General features: G+C 44.0%; 1 protein-coding gene across 1 annotated transcript in view; it reads right to left on the bottom strand.

The window, feature by feature from the left end:
• The window catches only part of Gxylt2 (glucoside xylosyltransferase 2), a 96,722-nt gene that overhangs the window by 27,109 nt on the left and 43,327 nt on the right, over nucleotides 1-26,286 (bottom strand). Inside the window, exon 4 of the mRNA XM_034512104.2 lies at nucleotides 1,954-2,205. Within this exon, the coding sequence (XP_034367995.1) occupies nucleotides 1,954-2,205 (252 nt within the window). The remainder of the gene's footprint in view (nucleotides 1-1,953; nucleotides 2,206-26,286) is intronic.

Here is a 26,286-nt window from a genome sequence, read left to right as displayed (position 1 = left end):
TTTATATGTATGGGTGGGTGTGTGGTAATTTAAAAATACTTGGCCCATGGGAAATGCTACTACTAGGAGGTGTGGCCTTGTGCGAATAGGTGTGGCCTTGTTGGCAGGAGTGTGTCACTGTGTAGGTGGGTTCTGAGGGCTCCCAGTGCTCATGGCTGCCTGTGGAAGAGTCTCTCCTGGGTGCCTTCAGATCAAGATGGAGAACTCTCAGCTCCTCCAGCACCATGTCTGCCTACACACTGCCATGCTTCCCGTCATGATGATAATGGACTGAACCTCTGAAACTGTAAGCCAGCCCCAATTAAATGCTGTCCTTATAAGAGTTGCCTTGGTCATGGTGTCTCTTCACAGCAATGAAACCCTAACTAACACAGAGTGTTTTGTGTGCATGGATATCTGTGCACATGTGTGCCAGGTGCCCATGAAGGCTAGAAGAGGATACTCTGGTTACAGATGGTTGTGAGCTGCCATGTGGGCACTGGACCTTTTAACTACTGTGACTCTAGCCTGTTCTTTTTTATTTGTCATTGTTTTGGTATTGAAGCCTTGTACAGACCACACACCGGCTATTCTTCTTATTCTTCTTCTTTTTTTTTTTTTTTTTTTTTTTTTTTTGGTTTATGTGTGTATAGGTATGTGCACATTCACGTGTGTGGTGGTGCAAACCTGTATGTAGGTGAACGTGAGCATGTCTTTTGCAAGTGTTTGTGGAGGTCAATGAACATCAAATGTTGTTTCTTGGAGACCATCTACTTGTTTTATGAGATGAGATCTCTCAGTGGCCTAGAACTTACCACCTAGAATATGCTAGCTGGCCAGTGAGCCCCAGAAATCTACCTGCCTTGGCCTCTCCAGCACTGGGATGATAAGCCACATCTGGCTTTTGTTTTGTTTTGTTTCAAGACATGGTTTCTCTGTGTAGCCCTAGCTATCCTAGAACTCACTCTGTAGTCCAGGCTAGCCTTGAACTCAGAGATTCTCCTGCCTCTGCTTCCTGAGTACTGGGATTAAAAGCATGTACCACCATTGCCTGGCTTTTAAAATATTTTCTGGCTTTTTTTTTTTTTTTTAACATGTGGATTGAACACAGGTCCTCAGGCTTGCAAGGGAAGCACTTTACCAACTGGGCTAGTTATCTCCCAGCCTCCTATTCTTAACGCAAGGAGAATGGGGACTATCATCTAAAGACCTTCATTTTGATTCTTCTTATTTATTTTTTAACTAGTAGAAAAGAGACCCTGATCAGCGAGCGATGCACAGAGATCGCTCAGCGCACTCACATAAATACACCTCCAGAGTCATTCTGACTGGTCATGAGCTTCGACGTCTTGGATAAGCACAGTTCAGACACTAAATAATTCAGAAACATCACATAGTTTTTTCTAAATGGAGACTATGAAGTTTCACATTCCATAGCCACCTGAGCTTTTCAGAGCAAAATTCCACAACGTTTCTCAAATACTTTCCTCTGGATCCTTCCATCGACAGCCATAGCCTGTCCCTACTAAAAAGGCTAACTCCTGGGTTTTTTTTTTTTTTAATATTTATTTATTTATTTATTTATTTAATATTTATTTATTTTTAATATTTATTTAATATTTATAATATTTATTTATATGAATACACTTCAGACACACCAGAAGAGGGCATCTGATCCTATTAGAGATGGTTGTGAGCCACCATGTGGTTGCTGGGAATTGAACTCAGGACCTCTGGAAGAGCAGTCAGTGCCCTTAGCCACTGAGCCATCTTTCCAGCCCCCCCCCCTTTTTTTTTTTAATACAGTGTTTTTCCGTGTTGTTCCGTCTCTCCTGGAACTCACTCTGTAGATCAGGCTGGCCTCGAATTCAGAGATATGCTTGTCCCTGCCTCCTGAGTACTAGGATTTAAGGGGTTTGCCACCATCACCCTTAACTCCCGGTCTTCAGTTGGCATTTTCAAGGTCTTCCTTACCTTGAACTGGGTACTTCGTATGCGAGTCAAGTTCATGAGCATGACCCCTGAGTTAACCCCAGCGGAGCCGTAGAAAGGATGCCGGGCAAAGCGGCTGTACCAGCCAATCTTAGGGATTTCATGCTCTGGGGCCATGGCAGCAAGCTGGGTGGAGTTAAACTGCCTCAGAAGCTTCCAGATGTCGTCCACGGGCCGCAGAAAGAGGACGTCAGTGTCCACGTAGAGAAGCGAGTCCACGTCCTTTAAGATCACCTTTGTGTACACGGAGCAGGGAAAGGGGCGGGGACAAAACAAAAGCAGGTCAGAAACAATGAAAGTGGCTCAACTGGAAAAATGCCACTGATAGTGAGTGACCAGGTACCACTCTTAGCTCCCATTTCTCTCTCTTCCTGTCACCTGAGGATGTGTGGCAGCCAAGGAGTGGAGGCTTGAGGGCAGATAAACCCAGCTCTATACTGGCCAGACCCTGTTCTAGTTGTATATGGGCCAGACTTTAAGAGATGAAACCGGAAACATCAACTGAACACTGTAGCTCTTTTTTTGTCCTTTCCTCCCACAAGTAGACGACTTGTCTTTCCCTCCTAGTTCTTTGTTGGAATAGCCAGGTATCGACAATTCATGCGGACACTCCAGGCCTATCCCAAGTTCTGGGACTGAGGACCCTGGGACACTGCTTCCATATCTTTCTAAGGTGGTATTTTCAGCCTGTTTGGACTTGGAAGTAGAAAAAGCATGTTATTGGCTAAGTTCGTAGATCAGGGATTGACAAACTTCTCCTGTAGGGGGCCAGACAGTACATACTGCAGGCTCTGTTGTAGCCAGCTGGCCCTGCCTTTGTATCCTCTGAGCAGCACTTGAAACTTGTAAGTGAACAAGGATGTTTGTAATCCAAACTGCACGTAAGGACATTGAAAATGGAATTTTATATAATTTTTGGGTGTCATAGAATATTCTTGCTCTGAGTTGTAAAACAAACAAACACCCATAGACTTCTAGTTATGAGGAGGCTTGCTACATCTTTTCCTTAGCATTCTCAGGTGCAGGGGTGTCCCCTCCACCCACACCCCCACCCCAGTTTCCAGGGTTAGGCCTTCGAGTGTGAAACCTTAAAGCCCAAGTCAGCAAGTTGTCTCATTTTGTTGTTGTTCCCCAAACTTGGGAACAATTTAACCAAGGAAAGATTTAACTCTTTCCGGGTCCTCAATGTAATCATATGTGTTATGGATTAACATGTGTGTGCTTCTGTGTTCAAATCCACAATGAAACCCCGACACCTCAAGTGACAGCATTTGGACATATGGCTTTGGAAGACCACTGGGGTTAACTGAGGTCATAAGGATGTTGTCATAATGCATTAGTGCCCTTTGGACAGTAGGGATGGAAAGTGCCCTCTCTTCCCTGCCCCATTACGACACAGTGAGAAGGTGGCCAGTCATGCACATCAGGGAGAGAACCTTTGCCCAAACCCAACCCTCCTGGCATCCAGATCTGGGACTTTTCCAGATCTGGGAAACATGTTTCTGTTGTTTGAGGAGCCAGTCACTCGTGTCTCACTGGAGAGCTGAGTAGATTAATACAGCACTCGTTTGTATCCCCAGCATTTAACAGTTTGCATTTAACAGTGTGAACATGGGTACCAAGCAATCCAGTTTTGCAGGGACTTCAACTGGACTTATTTCAATTCCTGCTTGACTAACCTCAGGCTCTTTCTCTCCTTGTCTATTAGAGGAACAGATTTTCTAAATCAGCATATACAATTAAGACTAACAGCAATTATCCTATTAAAACAAAATAAAATAAACTGGTCAGGTGTGGAAACGCATGCCTTTAGTCCCAGCACTCTGGAGGCAGAAGCTGACATATCTCTGAGTTTGAGGCTAGCTGTAGTCTACAGAGAAACCCTGTCTCAAAACAAACAAACACAAAAACAACTACCTCACATACTTATCTTTTCTTATTTCCTATGAAAAGGTAAAACCTGTCACAGGTTGGCACTAGTCTGCATCATTCAGAAATCCTAGTGTTAACAAACATGTTATGGTACGAAATTGGACATCATATGTAATTAGGAACCTGTCTTATGCCCCCGCCCGGCCATCCCAAGGGCTTCATGTCTTGCTTTCTTTGGAAGTAAACCAGAACACACCTGCTGTAAATATGAAGAACTACTCAGCTGAAGACAGGGCACAGGGGAGCTATCTGCTTGCCCTGTCTGTTTTCCTAGAAACAGGACAGAGACTCCTAAAAACATAGACCCCTCTAATCTTCCCCCGCTAGTTCCTACCCAAAGAGAGGAGGTACATTCTCCTCTGCAGACCTCTGCAGCTCAGAAACTGAGACTCTGCAGACTTTTCTCAACTAGCCTCTCCCCCAGAGCCCCCCCAGCACTGCCCTTCCCAAAATTCCCCTGGAAGCTCACAGCTGCTTTGCTTTGTTTTGTCATTGCTTTGCAATTTATTATTCTCAAAATGCTGGCAGGATGACTGGGGTTGGGGGTGGGGCATAAAGGCATTTTACCCCTGAAGGCTGAAGACCAGAGTTCCACCCTAGAGACCAATATGGTGGAAGAAGAGAACCAAGGTCTGCAAGGTGTCCTCTGATCTCCACATTCAAGCCACAGCATGTATATCTATACAAACACACACCACACATACACACACACACACACACACATAAATAAATAAAGTGGTGGTTTGAATAGTCACCAGGGAGTGGCACTATTTGAAAGAATTAGGAGGTGTGGCCTTTTGGGAGGAAGTGTGTCACTGGGAGGGTGGGCTTGAGGTTTCAAAAGCTCTTGCCAGACTCCCTCCCTCTCCCTCCCCCCTCTCTCTTTTTTCCCTCCCTCTCTGAATCGGGATCTATCTCTTAACTACTTCTCCAGCACCATGCCTGCCCTGCCTGACGCCATGCTCCCAGTCATGATGACAATGAACTGAACCTCTGAGACTGTACGCCAGCCCCTAACTAATGCTTTCTTTTATAAGAGTTGCCTCGGTTATGGTGTCTCTTCAGAGCAATAGAACAGTAACTAAGACAAATAAGTAATGAAATGTATGGTTCTCCGTTAGATAGTTAAATAAGCCAGTCTCCTGCCCTGTGCCCTGTGTGTTCTCCCGTGTGATGTATGTGTCATGCGCTGACAAACTTCCTTCTCTTACTAACTCTCCTGCTTCAGACTCTGTCTCAACTACAAACTTAAGAGGATTAAGGGGGAGAATTATATTTCCTCTCCCTCACAGGGAAGACAAGCTGAAGTAATAAAGTATTCTAAGTTCATGCATCTAATAACAATTGCTGCAGTGGGTGGGACACATGAGCCTAGAGAGAGATAAAATTGTTTGCCAGAAGTGTTTCGGTGTCTGACAACATAGAGTGTTAAAAAGAAAATAAACTAATTTAAAACCTTAGAATTAGAGCAGGGGAGAAAGGCGCTTCAACTCTTGGAGAAGTTCTCTTTATTGTTGGATAGAACAAGACCCGATTAAAGTATATCCTACCAATGCTTTCATTAGCCATGGGTCTCACAGAAATCTACTAGCAGATTGAAGTTCACTGACTCGAGCACTTCCACTGTTTTCCTTGGTCTTTAATAATTGCTGTATTGATACTTTCTTTAATAAAAATAAATTCGGTTATCAACCCTCATCAAAACAAAAAAAGGAAAAAAGATAGGAGGAAGAACCAGGAAAGGAAGAGGGGGCAGGGAGATATTATACCATGACAGAATGTCCCTCAAGAGGGGAAAGCTGATATTCGTGGCAGGAATTATACAAACAGAGTCCCTTTCTATTCCATTGTGGTTTTAGTTTCTGACACAAGATCTCACTACATAGCCTATGATGGCCTTGAACATGACACCCTCTGGCTTCTGCCTCTCAAGTGCACCACCAAGCCCAGTTAGGATGAAAATGGGGTAACATTTTTATTGACAACAACATCTTATTGCTTCATGTATTTGTTTACTATTAGAAAGGACAACTTGCTGATGTCAGTTCTCTCCTTGTTGACCATGTGGATTCTTAGGACTGAACTCAAGTCAGGCTTAGCAGGAAGTGCTCCTGCCAGCTGAATCATACTGCCGGCCCTGTCATTTCCTTTCTAACAATAACCATTTATTTGGTTCAAACATATTGTTTGTCTGCCCTAGAGGTGTGTTGCAGGTGTGGCTATTATGGTTAGCAGGTAGCAGAGAAGCTGGGCATTGTGGGAGAGCTGGCTGTGGGGTCATTGAGAGTGGGAGAACTGGCCCTGTCTCTCATTGGCTGCAACGCTCAGAAAAGTAGGCCCTGCACCTTGCCTGAGCAACAGGGTAGAGCTGGCCTTGGCTTCAGGGATTGGGGATGAGCCCCCATGGGCATGAGAACTAGAGAGCCGGCCCAGCCCCTTGCCTGTTGAAGCATTTGGGAGAATTGGCCTTGCTCCTCACCTGGGTAGCACAGTAGAGCTGGCCCTGATGGTGTGGGCTTGGATGAGCTGGCCTCTAAGGCATGAGAGCTGGAGAGTTGGGTCTGCCTCTTGCTGGCAGCAGCATTGGATGGGTCAGCCAGGGCAAGGCAGAAGAGCTCGCCATAGTGGGAGAGCTGGTGGGCTGACCAGATCAGAAACCTCTCAGGCCCAGATCCAGGGCTTTGAATTGGCCCACCTCAGCATCTCCTCAATTGATGAATTGCTGGAGGGCATGGAGGGGCCAGTTCTATAGATCCAGAACTACAGGGTCTCCATGACACAGGGCAACAACAGATATCCGAGTGGAATTCCAGCAAGGTTTCAGTATTGACTGAGTAGCAGAAGCCAGAGGCCTCAAACCAGTCCAAGGAGTCATTGCCATGAACATTTGCAAGCAAAGACATGTGGACAAAAGGGGCACTGTGGGGCACACTGTGACACACTACAGCTTCCACAATGAGATTTCTTTTTCTCTGTTGGAGGGGAGTTTACAAGGGTGGCAGAAACAAGGGGAAGGGGAGGTGAGTGGGATTGGAGTGCATGATGTGAAATTCACAAAGAACCAATGAAAAGTTAAAAATATATGGTTCGATTTTGAAGACTTTAAGGGTTAGAGTTGAGAGATGAGGTTTGGTCCCAAGACCTGGAGTCTGCACATAAACTCAAGTGACCCTGCCCCCAGGTTATTTATGATTGGTAAATAAAGATGCCAATAGCCAGTAGCTGGATAGAAGAGACATAGGTGGGGTTTAGGATTTCCTGATTTGGGGTCAGAGGAGAACAGAGAGAAAGAGAGAGAGAGAGGGAAGGAGGAGGAGGGAGAAGAAAAAGAAGAAGAAGGAGAAGGAGGAAGAGGAGGAGGAGAAGAATCACTATTTCTTAAAAATAAAGAGCTCACGAAAACATCTGAGTGTCTACTTTCCCATAGGACAATGCGCTGTTCTTGGTAACAGACACCTGTAGTGTTCTCAGTTCAATGTCATACACATTTATGGAAGTCTCCATAAGTGCCAGGCATGACCCAGCCAAACAAATATCTTTGCCTATGGGAGGCGGCAAGAAGATAAAACTTCTGATTATATAGTATATAAGCAGGTAGAAAACACACAGGGGAGTTTACAGTGTTTGCTTTATTCAAGACAGGGTTTCACTATGTAGCCCAGGCTGGTCCAGAATTCACAATACTCCGGCTTCTGCTGCCTGAGTTCTGGGGTAACAGGTTTGGCTTGGATGGGAGCTTGGGATCTAAAAGCTCAGTTCAGAACAGGTTCACTTTGGGCGCATGAGAACAGGACAGGAGTGTGTCTGACACACTAATAACAAGAGACCACATGGCTGGGCACAGCAACGATGGGAAGAGTCTAAGATGAAGAGAGGTAGCAGGGGGGGCTGGTGGTTTAGGGCTGAGGACATTCTTGTTTGAACTCTGTGGGATGGTAGCCACTGGATGGCTCTTCACTGAGGGGCTCTATCACTCTGTGGGATCATCTGCTAAGACCAGGCTGTTGGGAAACACAGACGAAGCAGGGAGATTGGTGAGTTGAGATTGAAGGGTGGACTGACTCTGGTGACAACAACCACGGAGTAGGAAATGAATAGTTCAATCCTAAACAGACAGAAGCCATGGGGATGACAGATGGACTAAATGTGGAAAGACAAAGCCAAGGGCAAGTCCAAGGATGTTCACTCAAGCAACGGGAAACCATGGTAACTGAGATAGATCTGCATCACCCTGAGGTTCCTCAGAGACACTGGATGGTGTAGGTACCAAAGCCTAACTCCTTCCTTCTTCCTCTCCCTCCTCCCCCTCCTCTTCCTCCTCTTCCTTCTCTTCCTCTTCTTCTTCTTCCTCCTCTTCTTCCTCCTCCTCCTCCTCACCCCACTGTCTAGCACCGGCTAGCCTGGGACTCACTATGTAGAGCATGCTGAGTTTGAACTCACAGAGATCCACTTGATATGTGACACCATACCTGGCTTCCTTTCTTTTCTTGTAGCAGTTACAAATATACCTCAACAAGACCAACTTAAGGGAGCAATGGTTTGTTTTGTCCATGGTACTGGAGATGTCGTGGGAGCTTGAAGGAGCAAGTATCACTGCATCTACAAGAAGCAAACCAAAACAAAGTGCTTGGCTCATTTGGTCCCCGTTTTCCAGTCCAAGATCCCAGTCCCAGGAAAGGATACTTCTAGTCTTCCTACATCAATTAATGTAATCAAGATAACATTCCTCAGGCATGCCCAGAGGCCCATCTCTTAAGTCTTTCTAGATTCTGTCAACTCGACACCAGTAGTCCTCAGATTACTGGTGAACTCTCCTTTCCTCAAGGAAAAGGACACAAGATGGTAAGCATCTGATTTCATGGGAGGTGCCCAAGTTAAGCTGAGCATAGAGACTTTCAATATGCTCTCTCTGAAAAGTAGATTATATGGCAAAAGAAACACACGAGGGCACCTCTCAGAAGTGGGGAAAGCCTCCCCGAGAGATTTCGAGTCTGGTGGGTGCGTGGAACCCACTTTAAGGCAATTATCATGTGATTTTGGACATGATGCTGGGTCTTTGGGACCTCTGCTCCCCCATTTGTAAATAGCAGAGTTGAAGTGGAAACTTAAGGGGTCTTTGAAAAGTCAGTTGGATGGTGTTTTGCTGAAGTGAAAGAAAGACTAAGGCAGACTCGTGAAGGAATGTTTAGCTGAAGCAGACACAGGGGAGAGGATGTTTTGCTAAAGCAAGCACATGAAAGGACACATGATGAAGAATTCTTTGCTAACAATACACATGTATTTGTCCACTTTACAATGTGTAGTTGAGCTGCATTTGTGATATCAGCTGAGGCAAGACCTTTGCAGAGGCAAGACACGTGGAGGACTCGACAGAGACATAGGCCGAGCTAGGCTTGCTTATACAGCTAGCTGTGTAACACTTGTTGGTCTTCGATGGTCTTCACTTCACTGAGAGAGGCATAGCGAACCGGCATTCCTGATGGTCTCTCCTGCTGACTCCTACTGGTGCTGAGGCTGAGACCTGGCTGTCTCTGCTAGATAGTGCCACCATTGCTGGTTCCCGTTTGCTATCCCAACTCTACCCAACTAGACTGCTGGTGAAGTGTTTGCAAGCACATCAAGCTGCCGATGCTGACCTGTGAACTGAACTGCCGATTTCCAGACGACACGGATGGGGGGTGCTCCGAAGAACCTTTCTAAACAAGTCCACTTCCCCCGTCTCTTTCTTTCCAACTACCTTTGGTGGGCTAAAAGGGAGGTTAAAGCATTTAAGAACCATCATTATAAATAGGTTTTGAAAAAATTTAAAGTTACACAGAGTCATAGCACTAACGGATCCCATGAATATACAAGGCTCTCGAATAGCAGCCAGGTAAGTCTATAAGCAGCAGCTTTGTTCGCAGAAACTTCTGTTCTTCCATCTAAACCAAGGGCAGGTCGTTATGGTTCATGTCAGTGTACGCGGCACATCCAGACAGGAGCCAACCATGGAAAGCATTTTATGTCATCAGAGTCAAGAGGAGAAGAAACAGTGTTTTAGGACCTTCCTAATATCACAATGCACTGGTTATCTTGACTAGAAACTGGCACTAAGCCTTCTCACAATTAACCTGTAAAAACAAAATACAAAATGACTGTAATAACACTCCATCCCCGTAGGCCTGCAATCATACTAGTATCGTTGCTGGTTATGTTATAATGGGAAGAACAATATTTACCAAGAGTATACAGAAGTTGCCATTCTGATTCCTTTATGGAAACTAATGAACACTTGGTGAGAGGCTTTTTTAACAAAGAGAAGTAGAGTGGCACACAAAGGCCATCTGTCCCCAGTGTTGCTCAGCCCTTCCATTGCCCTAACTCTGGACAGTCTACAAGTGACCTACCTCAGAAAAATGTGCTAAGGGCGTAGGAGAGATCTCTCAGCAGGTAAGAGCATTTCCTGCTCTTCTGAAGAACCTGAGTTCAGTTCCCAGCATTCACACTGGGTGGTTCACAACCACCTGTATGTAACTCCAGGCTCAGGGGAGCTGATGACCTGTTCTGGCCTGTGTGGGTACCTGCATACATGTGGCATCACTCACACAGACACATAAGACACACAGGCACACACACACACACACACACACAGACACACAAGTAAATAAATCTTTTTAAAGAAGAAAAGAGAGAGACAGGAACATATACTAAGTGTACTGGGGCCTAGTCACAGACAGCCTGATTATCAGGAACTCACTGTCTGTCAAATTCATCTTACTCCACTTGTGGACCAATTTCCTCAGTACAATTGGATACAAATTGTGTGTGTGTGTGTGTGTGTGTGTGTGTGTTAAAATCTGACTACATTCAAAACATCTGGATCTGTCCATTTCTCTCCTTTTTCTGCCCAACACCAAGACACTATGATAGTCCCCCAGGAATCTGTGATATGCTCCATACCTGCCTCTGTCTAACCCACTCCTCGGAGAGCCATGGAGAGACTCTCTTAGCTTGCGTGTGATTTCATGTTGACCCAGTGGGGATTTCCAACTGCTGTATTTAATGACTACGGATTTGGAAGTTGCCAGGTCTTTCTGCAACCACTGCTCATTTAGTTCCCTGGTCGTCAGGGAACACTCTGCCTGACTTCAATCCAGCAAGCCTTGTTTTATGGCCCAGCATATGGTCTATCTCTGTGAATGTTTCCTGCAGATTTGCCATACAAGTTTGCTCGGCAGTTGGTGGGTGGGGCGTCCCACAAGTTCTATGGCTGTCCCCGACTGAGGTCACCCGTTTGATAGTGTTGCCACGGTCTTCTCCATCCACACTGATGATAACCGTGTGTGTCCCATGGAGCATCTCCTCCAGACACACAGGGAGAGGGAACAGTGAGATGAGTTGTGATTTGTACCCATGACACTAGGTCTGTCCCCTTCCACACTCTGCCCCTTGCCTTGGGTTTGAGAAGGAGCCCCAGCAGGACACTTATGACTTAGGATGGTCAATTTCCCAGCACTATTCATTAAGGACCTATTGTCTTAATTAGCTTTTTGTTGTTGTGATGAAGACTTTGACCAAAGGTCAAGGTCTATGGAGGAAAGGTTTTACATGGCTTACACTTTGAGTCAATGGTCCATTATCAAGGAAAGGCTGGGCAGGAACTCAAGCAGAAATCTGGAGGCAGGGACTGAAACAGAAGCCACAGATGAACACTGCTCACGAGCTTGCTTCTTCTAGCTCGCTCAATGCAATTTCTTAGATACTCAGGACCATCTGCCTAGGGCTGGCATGGCTCATAGGGGGCGGATCTTTTACACATCAATCATCAATAAAGAAAATTGCCCCATAGGCTTTCCCACAGGCCAGTGTGGTTGGAATTTTTTTTCAATTCCAGTTATTCTCCCCAGATAACTAGATTCTGTTAAGTTGACAAAAACCCAAGCAAATACAAGCCACTCTGGGCTTCCCCGATGCCAGGCAGAGCTGGGCTCGCACAGGGCAGCGTCCCCAGCTCTGGCTCAAGCCCTTCTTAGAAAGCCCTTCTGAGAGCCCCTCTTCTTTCCCTCCATGTACCCTTCATCACACCCCATGACTCCCTCCCTCCTCCACACTCCATCACCAGTGGCCTTTTCTTCAATTGCCTCCTCCCTCCATTAGAACCCCACAGGAGCCAGAATGGAGAAGCACCGCAAGTCCAGGTGTCTGGGACAATGCTCCTGCCACACTGTCTCAGAGCCACTACAATCTTAATTATTTAATGCACAGATGAAAACTTCATCATTGCTTTTAAAAAATGATTTTATTTTCCTTGTTTTATGTATATGGGTATTTTGCCTGCATATATTCACCACTTGTGTGTCTGGTGCCCGTGGAGGTAAGAGAAGGGCATTGGATCTGATGGAACTGAAGTTACAGATGCTTGTAAACTGCTGTGCAGGGCTGGGAATCCAACCAGAGCCCTCTAGAGGAGCAACCAGTACTCTTAATGGCTGAGCCATCACTCCAGCCTTATTTTAATCTACATTTGTTTGTTTGTTTGTTTGTTTGTTTAATTTAATGTTTGTATGTACACACGTATGTCATGGCACATGTAGAGGTCAGAGGGCAACTTGTGGGAGCTGGTTCATTCTCCCCACCAAGTGGATCCCAGAGTTCAAACTCAGCTCACCAGGCCTGGTAGCAAGTGCCTTTACCCACTGAACCATCTTGCCAGCCTCACTTTCATTTCAAATGCACTTCAAGACTAATTATAAAACACAGAGACAGACTTAGCAATAGGAAGTGTATTAGACTCAAAGTCTTGAAGAAAAGCTAATATGCTTACCATACAGAAAAAATATTGTTCTTTAGCTATGTGGGCCTGTGTATCACAAGATTTGCTGACAGACATCCATGTCTCCAAGGTGCATAACTGCCTTCCCTGTGCCTTCATTTTAAATGGTTCTGTTTTCTTTTGTTTTCTTTGGGACAGGATCTCACTATGTAGGCCTGGCTGGCCTTGAACTTACAAGGAACTCCCTGCCTCCACCTCTCAAGTCTTGTGTTTAAAGGTATACACCACCACAGCCAGGCATCTTAAATGTTTTGTTAGCATATATTACACACACACACACACACACACACACACACATACACACATACACACATATATTACTAGGTTTCCTTATGACCTTTAAAGATATGTACATAAGGTAGCTCTGTCGATTTTGTTTGTTTTTGAGACAGGGTTTAGTTCTGCGATTTTCACCGTCACCCTCTCCTGTCCGCCCCTCTTCCTCCTGCTGATCCCTTGTACTTTCATGACTTTTCCTTTACGACCTAATGAGTTTCACTTTGATTTTTTACAGGAGTGTGGACACCTTACCAGTGTCTACACCTCTGAAAGCATGTCTTTCCTTCCCTGTCAACTATTAACTGAGTATAAAGCCTTGGGGGGAGTGGGACTCCACGAGATGCCCGATCTGTGCAGATAGTCACACTGCCATGAGTTCAAGGACGGTGGTCAACACCTCCCCCCATCCTTCCTCTCATCTACATTCTTTCCACACCCCACCCCCATATTTTCCAATTAAACTACAGTTTTCTTTATACAAATGTTGTCTAAGGAACATTCTAAGATCATCCTTGACTTTCATACTGACAGCAGGTCCTTGTCCTCTTCCTGTTTGGAAGCATCTGTCAGTCCTGGAGCATATACATCTTCAGGTCAAACACCATTCCCAAGCTGACACAAACCATTCTTGCCGAGACAGGCACAGGAGCAGGCGCAGTTGGTCTCCGGTAACCTGCCTTCTCTCTGTCTAAGCTTTTCCCAAGTGAGAGACTCCAGCGAAAGTGTCCCATGCCCTTTGCCACATCTCATTTCACAGAAAGGTCACGGGCTGCAGCAGGGATTTGGGGGTGACTTGGGCAGTTACAGAGACAATAGTTATTGAGCAAACACTGGAGGCCAGGTCCATGTGGCTATTTGCACTGATGACTGGCAACCTCTGACCGCTCCTCTAGTAACAGATGCAAGCTATGCTGGAAAGAAGAGCCCAGTACTCCAGCACACGAACTAATAGTGTTCTAACTAAACTAACTGTAACCATTTGTAACCAGGTGATATTCAATTAACTATCTCATTAAAAAATAGGAAAGAATATAGACAGTTTTATGAAGTTTCGGTCATCTGAAATAACATTTGCTTTGTCCCTTCCTTGCACTTGATATGGAGACCTGAGATATCTGATGCCTCTGGGGAGAACTGGTTGATGAGTCTGAACCCAGGTCTCCAGTGGGAGACTTAAGTTTTTAGGATTAAATGGAGTTTTGCAGATGTGGAGGAGAACCAGCCACAGGGTGGCCACATGTGCCAGTCTCAGCCATCTGGACCACGTGGCGACTGCCAATACTCTTCTGTAAACTTATTCTTTTCCCTTAAGTATTTTGGAGAAGATTCTTTGAAACCGCAGGAGTGTCCCACTTCAATTAAGTTTTACAGTCCTCATTTAGTGCTCACTGGTTAGACTTTCCTCCAGGAATTGCATTCAAAGATGTTCTCTCACCACCTCCCACTTCTTGCTCTCTCATTCCCTGTAGCCAAGGCTCGCCTTTTGATCCTCTTGCCTCTGCTTCCCAAGTGCTAACTAGGGTCACATGCACTCACCACTATGTCCTCATATGTCCGTTCCCTCATTCTTTCTGCATGTGTTAATTGGAATTCTTCCGAGGGGAAGAGTTGCTTTTTTTTTTTTTTTTTTTTTTAAATTCATTTACCAACTCCATTGCTCATATCTATCAGCATGGAAACTATTTCACTGTGTGTGGGAGAGGGAGTGTATAATACAGTACAGATTGTCCCTGGTTTAACAACAGTTTGAATTATGACTGCATGGGAGCATTTTACACTCTGTAAAAACTCTACTTTCATATTTTTCTTTGGATCTTTCAAGCCGAGGCGCCACCCTCTCTGGTGGTGCTTGGTGGCAGCTCTGAGACAGAGCACTGGGTTGTGCAGCTGAGCTTGTCCGGCATCTCAGGTGAGGTCAGAGCATCTGCACCTTTCTAAGAATTTCAGTAAACCCACTGAAGTGAGTCCTGTGTAAGGCAGGAGGGTCTGTGTGGTTACTGTTCACTCACTTTGTCTCAAAGTGTTCTAAGTCTGGTCACCTGAGCTTTTTCACATGAGCACCCGTGTCCTGTCAGTGTGTGTGTGTGTGTGTGTGTGCCCACTTACGCATGCATGTGTGTGTTCATGTGTATGCTGGTGAATGCAGGTCAGAGTTCAACTTTCAGGAATCCATCCTCTCTTTCCACTGAGGGTTCCAGGCATTAAACTCAGACCATCAGTGTGGTGGTTTGAATGAGAACGGTCTGCGAAGTACATGTGTTTGAAGTTTGGTTTCCAGTTGATGGATGTTTAGGAAGCATCAGGAGGTTTGAGGTTTCCTCCCTTTGCCTCCAATCTGAAGATCAGGATGCAGCTCTCAGCTACTGCTCCAGTACCATGCCTGCTGCCACGATTCCTGCCATGCTGGTTATGCACGTACCCTCTGAAAAACTGTAAGCAAGCCCTCAACTGCTTAGTAAGTTACCTTGGCCATGGCTTCTCTGCACAGCAATAGGACAGTGACTTAGACAATCAGCTTGTACAACAAACGTTTTCACCTGCCAAGCCATCTCTCAGAACGTATACATCATTGGAAAAATACAGGAACCCAATGTATTTTGTGAGGCATGGGTTTTCACTTGGCCTGAACCTTCCTATCCAGGTAGGCTGTCAGCCTATAGAGGCCCTCCTTAACTTCCAAACGCGTGCCACCACGGTCAGCTTTCTTGTGTGGTTCTGTGAACTCTGAACTTCGAAGTTCATAAGAACTCTGATCCTTATGCTTCACACAAGCTGAGCCATCTCCACAGCCCTCTTTCTATTAAAAAAGATTAATTCTAATTTTTTGGTACCACAGGACACTCCAAACTCGCCTTGTGTTTTCTACCCTAAGCCCTGGAATCAGTCAGCTTCCCCAAATAAACCTACTGGAGGACTGTCATAGTTAGGGTTTTATTGCTCTGAAGAGACACCATGACTAAGGCAACTCTTACAAAAGAAAACATTTCATTGGGGATGGTTTACAGTTTCTATTATCATCATGGCAGGAAGCATGGCAGCCTGCAGGCAGACATGGTTTTGGAGAAGCTGAGAGTTCTACATCTTGATCTGAAGACAGCCAGGAGACTGCCTTCTGCAGGCTCTAATTCCACACTGGACAGAGCTTGAGCATAGGAGACCTGAAAGCCTACCTATGCAATGACACACTTTCCCCAACAACGCCACACTTACTCCAATAAGGCCACACCTCCTAATAGTGCCACTCCCTATGACCAAGCATTGAAACGTGACACTATGGGGGCCAAACCTATTCAAACCACCACAAGGACAGTATTCAGAAGCCCAAATCTGAATGTGAGGTATAATCCCACTACTTTTGACCTCTCTGTCAATAGAATTATGGTGATATGTACCAACCAAGGAATGCGCGCGTGTATGTACGTACACACACACACACACACACACACACACACACACTCCCCACTCTCAGTCTGGGATTATATTCAGCTTGGCTGGCTTCACATATATGTGACTCTGTGTGTGTGTGTGTGTGTGTGTGTGTGTGTGTGTGTGAGAGAGAGAGAGAGAGAGAGAGAGAGAGAATGAATGTGTATGTGCCTATGTAAATGTATGTGCATCATGTATATGTACATGCCACGGTGGAGGCCAGAGGGCATCAGATCCCTTGGAACAGGAGTTATAGGCAGTTTAAGCAAGTTTAAGAATGCTGGTCTGAGAAATAGGAATGATCTCTGTGATGCTGGAAATAGTGGTCATGCACTGCTACCAAGTAATGGTATGAGGCAGGACTGGCCTTAAACTCACAGAGATCCAGCTGTCTCTGCCTAAAGTGCTGAGATACAAAGGATGTTCCAATATGTCTGGCTGTGCACGCAGAGGGAAGGACAAGGACAGAGCAGTCTGGCTGGAGCAGGAAACTGCCAGGGAAATGCTGATTGTTTTCCCAGGAGAACTTGCTTGGGCTATGCTAGGACTTGGTCATACAAAGCAAGAGGTGACCCTAAGCCATCTGATGAGAAAGCCATGCAGGAGGGAAGGGACACAGGTGCAAGGGAGATGAGGCAACAGGCCATCACAATAACCCTTTGACCTGTCACATTGTTTTGTGTTAATGTAAAATGTTGACACTGTCACATTTATGTTTTGTGTTAGCGTAAACATATCCAGACATAGCTAGGCATGATGAAACATGCTTTTTATCTCAGCACTTGGGAGACAGAGACAGCTGGATCTCTGTGAGTTCGAGGCCATGTTGGTCTACGAAGTGAGTTCCAGGACAGACAAGGTTCTGTAGAGAGAGATCATGTCTCAAACAACAAAACAAAAAATATCCAGGCCCAGAGCACTGGTCTCGGTGACTCTAGTGTCCTTGTGCATGTTAACAGAGGATCTGCATGTTTTATGAAAAGAAAAATAACCACATTTTTAAGTTTTTTTTTTTTTTTTTTAATTTTATGTGTATGGGTGTTTTTCTACATGTATATTTATGCACTATGTGTGTACCTGATGCCCATGGAAGCCAGAAGAGGGCATCAGATTCCACAAAACTGGAGTTACAGGCAGTTGTGAGTGGTGATGTGGGTGCTGGGAACCACACTCAGGTTCTCTGGAAGTGCTCAAAGCGCCAAGCTGCTGATAGACAGATCTCTCCAGCCCTGCACAACTTAAATTCTTAGCACACACTCCCACATCTTATGTTATAAAACTGCGTGAACAATTCAGCAGTTGGTGGAGTAAGAAGATGTTGAGCTGGCCAAGGTTATATGTGCTTATAACCCTGGGCCTATGGCAGATCTCAAGTCCATTCAGGGTCATTCTGAACGACAGAGCAAACTCAAGGCCAGCCTGGGCTACACAGTGAGACGGCACTGCTTCAAAGCCACCAAGGGCTCGCAGGATCTGGCTATCAGAGTACACTTAAGAAGAGCTAATGTTGTGTTGCAAGAATCTCTGAGTGGTTAAACAAAATGAAATAAAACCCAAGGGCTAAGGGTGAGGATGCAATCAGAGGTGAAGAATTTGCCAAATATGAAGGTTCTGGGTTTAATTCTTAATCCCTAGTTTTGCCAATGACAATGACAATACTACTATTACTATTATACATATACCATATATTAATAAAATGTAAATATAAATAATATACTATTATTACTACATGTAATATATAATATAATTACTATACTATTACTACTAAATATTCTTATCATTGGTTCCTTACCAGCACTTACCCTTGTCTACCACCATCCCACAGCCTCACAGCCCTCCCTCTTCTCTGTATAATGTGACAACATACTGGTGCAGTGTCAGATATTATAGTGTCTGTCTTAGTCCATTGCTGTGAACAGACACCCTAACCAAGGCAACTCTTATAAAGGATAGCATTTAACTGCAGCTGGCTTATAGGTTCAGACATTCATTCCATTATCATCTTGGTGGGAAGCATGGCAGCGTGTGAGCAGGCATGGCACTGGGTGGAGATGCTGACCTTATTTTGAAGGCAAACAGAAGACTGGCTTCTAAGCAGCTAGGAGAAGGGTCTCAAGGCCCACCCATGCAGTGACACACTTCCTCCAACAAGGCCACACCTCCTAATAGCGTCACTCCATGAGCCAAGCATATTCAAGCCACCACATTTTCTCACATCTGTGCACATGTGGCATAGTCAGGAAGTCAGATCTCAACTCAATATGACCATTATTACCATTTCTCTCAAAAACTTTCCTTTCTCCATTTTATTTAACGACTACTAGAAACTAGCTCACCCTGTTGTTAATTAATTAATTAATTAGTTAGTTAGTTAGTTAGTTAATTTTGAGACAGGGTTCATTATGTAGCTTGAACTGTCCTGGTATTTACTATGTAGACTAGGCTAGCCTTAAACTTACAAGAGATCCACTTGTGTCTGCCTTTTGAGTACCAGAATAAAGGTCAGGCATATTCTTGAGGTTCAATAAGTATTGCTAAAGAATAACAACTATTCACATAAATAAATATATGCATATGTACTTACATATATACACACATAGATATTGTAAATATCAACAAGGTCCTAGTATTCATTCCTCTCCTTCTACTTTCAGGTATTTTCCTTTTATATGTGCAAAGAGCAAAGAGCTTTCTATTGAAGCTGCATCTGTCTAATCACCCCCTTTAGCATTTCTGAAAGAATTTAATGGAGGGAGTAACATGGGAGCATTAGTCATGTAAAACCCTTTCTGGCTTAAAATATATATACACTGGAGATTCTCACATAAATATGCAGGAGAGAGAGAGAAAGAGAGAGAGAGAGAGAGAGAGAAAGAGAGAAAGAGAGAGATCAGGTTTATCCTGGCCCTTGGGTTGTTTTTTGTTTCTTCCATAAAGGGGCACATTACATACCTCGGGCTAGCTTTCAGTTGGCTATGAACCTCTATGTAGGCCCTGACTGAACTTAGGACCTCCTGCCTCGGCCTCCCTAGGGCTGGGATGACCAGTGTGAGGCTAGAGGGCTGCACTGAGTGTCCCCTGTCATTCTCCTTGAGTCGATCACTGAGCCTCAAGCTTATCGTTTCAGCGAGCCCTGGGATCTTCCAGTTTCTACCCACCCACCAGCAGTGAGGGATCTGGGGATCCAAAGTCAGGCCTTCATGCTTGTGCAGCAAGCGCTTTGCCCACGAAGCACCTCCCAGCCCCGGTAAGTACTTGTTCTTGGTTAAATGGTGTTGCACCATTTTAACTTTTAATTTGAGATTTTAAAGTTGTTTATTAAATTATTAGCCTAAAATAGGGTGTTCAAAGTCAAACCACAAATAAATTTTTTTATCATTACCTCTACTGTGCCCCCTCATAGAGTTACAAATAGTATAATGGTATTTATATAATTTCCATGGCATGCTTAAAGACAGACCACCAGTGCCAGGGATATAAAATAGAATCTGCTGATCTGGCCATTCTGACAAACAAGATTCTCCTCTGCACCAGGCAACTCTAGGATGGCTTTGCTCAAGATGGGACCCCTAAAACCCTGCTCCATCGGACTTTTATTTGGCCTGTGATTTCATGATCTCAGCTGTGTTGGCCAACTGTTGGCTCTGCAGCCCATTTTCCACATGGCTTTCATAACTGGAGGGATCCAGTTTCTCTGGTTTGTCCTGAGATAATGGCTTTCTCAGATCTTCCATCTGTTCCCGTGTGCCCAGTTGCTTCTGCCCCTTACCAGGTGTTGGCATTCAAGCTAGTAAGTTCACTCTTTCCTTATTGGTATCCCAGCGGCCATGGCAACTGTTATTTAAAGCACAACTGACTGTCTTAGTCAGATGGTAACTCCACAGTGCATGTGCTCTCTGCCTGAGTTGCTGAGAAGCTGGTCACCAGGACACAAGGACTAGAAGGTCTACATAGTACAACTGAGTTTCAAAGATTTCCCTTTCCGTACTCTAGAACCAAACCCAACTAACATTTTCTGAATAGATGTTTGGTTGAAGGTTGGGCATTTTAGGAAGCATTTCATCTTTAAATCGTCTGCCAGCTTTTGGAGATATTCTTAAAGTTTCCTCATGCACTTTGTAAGGTGCAGTCCATGCAAGGCGTAGTCCAGGTTGGCCAAAAGCTAGGACTATTTAATAAGACCATTTATCCTTATGTCTTTTTGTCCATCATCCAACCATTTATCCAACCACCCATGTCCTCTCCCCCCATCCCTTCCAAATAGTTTTAGGGGATGATTTCTGTTAACATTGGCATGTGCTACTCTAGGGACCAGAAACCAAAGCACTGACTTTCTATATTCATGAGGCAAGCATAACACAAAGAAACAAACAAACAACAACATCAACAAAACAAAAACCAAGTGAATTATGTACAGTCTGGGAAAGCAGAGAGAGGCAATCAGAAGCACAGGAGCCTCACTGCCTGGTGAACTGAGCGATGGTAAATGCTAGCATGGAGTCCTGCAGAGAGTGTGAAGCTCAGGGGACATTCTGGGACACTCTGGGAATTCTTTGTACAAATGCACGAGGAAATGATTCATGAGCCAGAGCAGAATAACACCACCATAGGAGAAGTTGGGCTACTAACTAGAGCCTAGAGTAGAAATGGTTAAATTTGCCAGAGCAGCATCGTCCTGATTTGCAAAGAGGATACAAGAAGACTCATGCCACAAAGAATTAATGTAATATTATCAACCTAAATGTCTCGAGAGACCAGTAAGTGTAGCAAACACTGGCTCTTTGGCTACTTACATTTATTTCTCTTTGATGTATGTCCAAAGATTCCTCAGTTTTCTTTTCTAGTGCCTAAGCATGATCACCTGAGTTCAAATCCCCAGGACCCACGTGAAAAGCTGGACATGGCTGCACAGACATCTTGGAAGGAAAGATCCCCAAGGTGTATTGGACACCAGCTTAGTTCCTGGTCAGTGAAAGACAGTACTTCAAGGGAAAAGGGCTGAGAGTTATATAGCAGGACTCCCAGAGTCTTCCATACATGTGCGTGAGCATGCACACCTGCACACACACACATTCACACTCACACACTAGTTAAGAAAGGGTCTCTAGCCGGGCCGGGTGTGGTGGTGCACGCCTTTAATCCCAGCACTTGGGAGGCAGAGGCAGGCGGATTTCTGAGTTCAAGGCCAGCCTGGTCTACAGAGTGAGTTCCAGGACAGCCAGGGCTATACAGAGAAACCCTGTCTCGAAAAACCAAAAAAAAAAAAAAAAAAAAAAAAAAAAAAAAAAAAGGGTCTCTACTATGTGTGTCTGTGGTAGATGCCAACCATATTCATTATTTTTTAAACTTTAATTTGTGTATGTTTGTGAGCACCGACACCACAGCATATGTGTAGAAATCAGAGGACAGCTTGTAGGCATCTGTTCTCTCCTTCCACCATGGGGGTCCAGGGGATTGAACTCAGGTCTTTAGGCTTCGAACAAGCACCTATACTTACCCAGTCATTTTCCCACTTACTTTATAATTTTTAAATTCTCTTGTGCTATTTTAGCTCCTTTGTGGTGAGTTTTATAGCACATCTTTTTCTATCCATGAATATCTATTCTTTCTGTCTATTTAAACATTTAAACCATACTTGTCAACTTTGACAATCTTCACTTTAAAAATATGTATAGTGTGTGTGTGTGTGTGTGTGTGTGTGTGTGTGTGTGTGTGTGTGTGTTTGAAAGCATAAGATAAGTGTGGTCAAAAGACAACTTGAAAGAATTTATTCTTCCCATATATCATGTGAATCCCAGGAACCAAACTCAAGTAATCAGGCTTGATGGCAAGTAATCTGCCTTATTGACTCCATTTCTGCTTTTTTATTTTATTGTTTTCTCCATTTACATTTAGTGTTATTTGTATAAGGAATTTATGCAAACCATTCTGCTTTTTCATTTTTCCTTTTTTTTGTTCCTCTGTTTATTTTTGTATTCAGTATTTGCTAATATAGAATTTTAAAGTTTTCAATATTTTTAGAATTCAGCAGGACACAAATTGCTCTACAACCTAATTCAATGGATGTTTGAGGCCAAAGGTGTAATGTTCATTCTGACACTAACAGGGTACTATTTAGTTAATTGTTGGGTGGGGTGTGTGTGTACTTTTGCTTGCATGTTGAGGTCCTAGAACAACCTTGAGGTGTCAGTTTCACTTTGTGAGGTTTCAAGTATCAAACCCAGGTTGCCAGATTTTGTCAGCAAACCCCTCACACCTCTCCTTAATAAAGAAAGAGGTTGATTTTGTGGCTTGTGGAATTTAGCCTCTTCAAAACAACGACTATAGAAATGAGACATGCTGATGGTTTGTCTTTCCTAAGGAGATTCTGGGAGCATTAGAAAGAAAGACCCCATGTTCACCTGCCTGGAACTAAGTTTCTGGTACAGTGAGCTGGAAGGGTGTCAGAAGTCATCTAGGAAAAACTAAGGCATGCAAGTGAATTTTCTAGAGATGGCCCACCGTTTTGCATGGCCTGTGATGGGTGAATTCTGAGAATGTGAAGTCCTTAGAGACTTCATCCCAGGATTGATTCTCACTGCTGATATGCCTTTCCTGTCATTGTTACATTGCCTAATGATTCTTGGGCATCAGCCCATCCTACTGAGCAAATTTCCTACAGATCAACATGAAGATGAACTTTCATAAATTAACACTGTTTAGAAAAATTAATAAATTTATAGATTTTTTTTTGTTTTGTTTTTTGTTTTTTTTTTGAGACAGGGTTTCTCTGTTTAGTCCTGGCTGTCCTGGAACTCACTCTGTAGACCAGGCTGGCCTCGAACTCAGAAATCCGCCTGTCTCTGCCTCCCAAGTGCTGGGATTAAAGGCGTGCACCACCACCGCCCGGCAATTTATAGAATTCTTAATATGATTAAAATAATTAAAAAATTTTAAGGAGATGGTTTTAGTTGTTTTGCCAGAAAGACATAATAAAACCAGAATCAAGAATAGAATGTGACCTCTCCTCATAGAATAGTAAGAAAAGGCTGCATAATAAGGAATACAATGAACTTTCTACACTAAGAAGAGCAATAGGCTTGGGACAAATATGTGATCCAGGAAAAACATTCATTTTAGGTCAAGTCCAAGGATGAAGCCACAAGTAGGTACTATGATAAAGCAAGGCTATGTGAAATTGTTGCTTTGAACTTATAATGAGCTTACAGAACAAAACAAAAACTATTGAAATCCTTCTGTAACCCCTTTTATATAATACTTTATCCATGAGGTAATTCTTTTTTACATAGACAACTTTTTGTCTAAATGCTATATAAAGCTGAAAGCAATAATAAAAATTGAGTGTAGCCATTTCTATTACATCCCAAGTGTGTGTGTTTTCTCCTTGTGTGACTCTCCTTTCTCTTTCTCTCTTCTTCTTCTTTGCTCTCTGACTCACAGAGTGTTAACCAACTCAGGAGTGTGGGGTCTGGATCCAGAAAGAAAGAGCCCTAGCTAGCAATTAAACTTTTTTTCTGTCTTCCCCCCTCCCCCAACAGCAGGAGTTAATCATCAGAAGTTATCTGCCTTAGGCCTTAAAATAGCAAAGATTTAAAGAAAACATTTACCAAAAGTAAGCTACTTTTGCCCCAGCAATCATAACATTTTGCCACCACAACCACCAAGCCCACATCGATGCCTGTCTCAGTTCACCTAAACGCTGTCACCGGCAGAAGGGGAGGGGAAGAAATGTGTCCTGGCATCTTCTTATCACATTTTAGTAAATTTTACTTCTTTAATCCAGATAATTTAGATAGTTATCTAAAAAACAATTTCCACCAGTTCTACCTGCTTCATTGGGATGCAGTTTCCCAGAGTTCCCCATTTATTCTACCAGTTTGGATGTTACTGCCCTGGCATTTTTTTTTAAAACAAGACAGGGTCTTTTTATGTAGTCCTGGCTGTCCTGGAACTCTCAATGTAGGCCAGGCTGGCCTTAAACTCACAGAGATCTACCTGCCTCTGTTCCTCAAGTGCTGGATGGCAAGTCTTTTCCATGCTGCTGCTGTTAAGCTTGTAGAATTTGGAATCCAAGAATCTTGAGCAATCTTTAGGCTCAGCAGATGAAGCTTACAAAGGCTCTAGAGACCACGGATGAGCCCTGATGATGTCACATGAGCCCCTGGATCTAGCTATGCTTAGAATTAGCCCTCTGAGCTGGACTTTCCGGATTAACCAACAAAAGAATTTCTTTTTTTTCCCCACTAGGCTAATGTAATGGCTATTTTCCTGAGGCTGCAATGAAATGCCATAACCAAAAGAAACTTATGGAAGGAAGGGTTTATTTTTGCTTACAGTTCCAGAGAAATCAGATTCTATCATAGCAAGGAAGCATGGCAGTGGGAACAGGAAGCTGAGAGCTCACATGCCCAACCAAAAGCGGGAGGCAGCATGAACAGGAGGTGAGAAAAGATTAAAAACACTCAAAACCTGCCCCAGTTACACACTTCCTCCAGTGAGGGTTTGCCATCTAACCCTCCACCAACTAGAGACCAAGCGTTCAAACACAGAAGTTAGTTGGAGCTGGGGGCACATTTTTCATTTCAAACTACTACAGTTAACGACGCAGGTATCTTCCACATGTAACCAAGAGCTGGAATTAATATTCTGAATGCCAAATCTTTAGTCATATGTGAATAAACAGTGATACTGTAAAAAGTTTCTTCACAGCTTAATGAACATGACTATTTTGCTAACAAAGGCTCATTCCAGTGGCCTCTTGTTGCTTGGTAGGATGGCAAGCATCACCCAAGGTGATTCCAATACCCCTCTTAGCAAAGATATTTAATATATTTTTATACATTTGTCAATGTGTGTTCATAGCCACAGGACTGATTCCCTGGTGCCTCAATGTTAATTGCTAATGTTGAGGTGCCACACGGGGAATAACAAAGGTCTGACCATAAGTTTTAAAAGTTCAAACAAATCTAACAGGTCACCCTTTCCATTAGTCTATAGCTCACTCATTAGAACACCACATATGGGGCTGGAGAGATGGCTCAGCGGTGAGGAGCAGTGACTGCTCTTCCAGAGGTCCTGAGTTCAATTTCCAGCAACCACACAGTGGCTTACAACCATCTGTAATGGGATTCGACACCATCTTCTGGTGTGTCTGAAGACAGTTATAGTGTAGTCACATACATAAAAAAAATAAATCTAAAAAAAAAAAAAACCCACCACATATATTCCCACACATTGGAACCAGTATAGACCCATTAGCAAGCTGTAAATGGACAAGGGAAATGTTGCATGTTGTTCCCTCCAATGTGATATAGAAAACACATGTAATATGTTTGTTATTTAGCATGGCACTGCTCTTGAAATATTAAAAAAAAAAATCAGGCAAGTTACTGGGAGCAACAGACTGTGCTCAGGATAAACCTGCAGACAGGTCTGAAAGCAATTTCATCCTAACTCCTGCCAAGAATGCAGATGCTTGTGCAAGCAATGGTGGCATGAACTGAAGCTCTCTGCAAAAACCACATTTGTGCTAAAGATTCTGCAGACCCAGGGACCAATTAGAACTTCCTGGTTGTGGAGAGTTGGAAGGCTGTTCATCAGAGCCCATATTATCTTGTGTCATGATTAGCACCCTTTATTGTTCTTCATCTCCCATCTCTGTATCTGGCCTAACATCCCTTTGACTATCAGGGAAAAATGTTGGCATGCTTAACACAGCTATAACTAAGTTCTAACAACCCAAATATAGTAGCGGTAATTAGTTAAACGGGTTTGGCTCCTGGCTGGTCGCATGCGCACACCTGCCCAGGAGCTATCTGCATTCGGGAATGAAACACACACACACACACAAACACACACACACACAC

Source organism: Arvicanthis niloticus, chromosome 9, assembly GCF_011762505.2.
Source record: "Arvicanthis niloticus isolate mArvNil1 chromosome 9, mArvNil1.pat.X, whole genome shotgun sequence".
Classification (NCBI taxonomy): domain Eukaryota; kingdom Metazoa; phylum Chordata; class Mammalia; order Rodentia; family Muridae; genus Arvicanthis; species Arvicanthis niloticus.
This window is presented reverse-complemented; position numbering and strand designations above follow the sequence as displayed.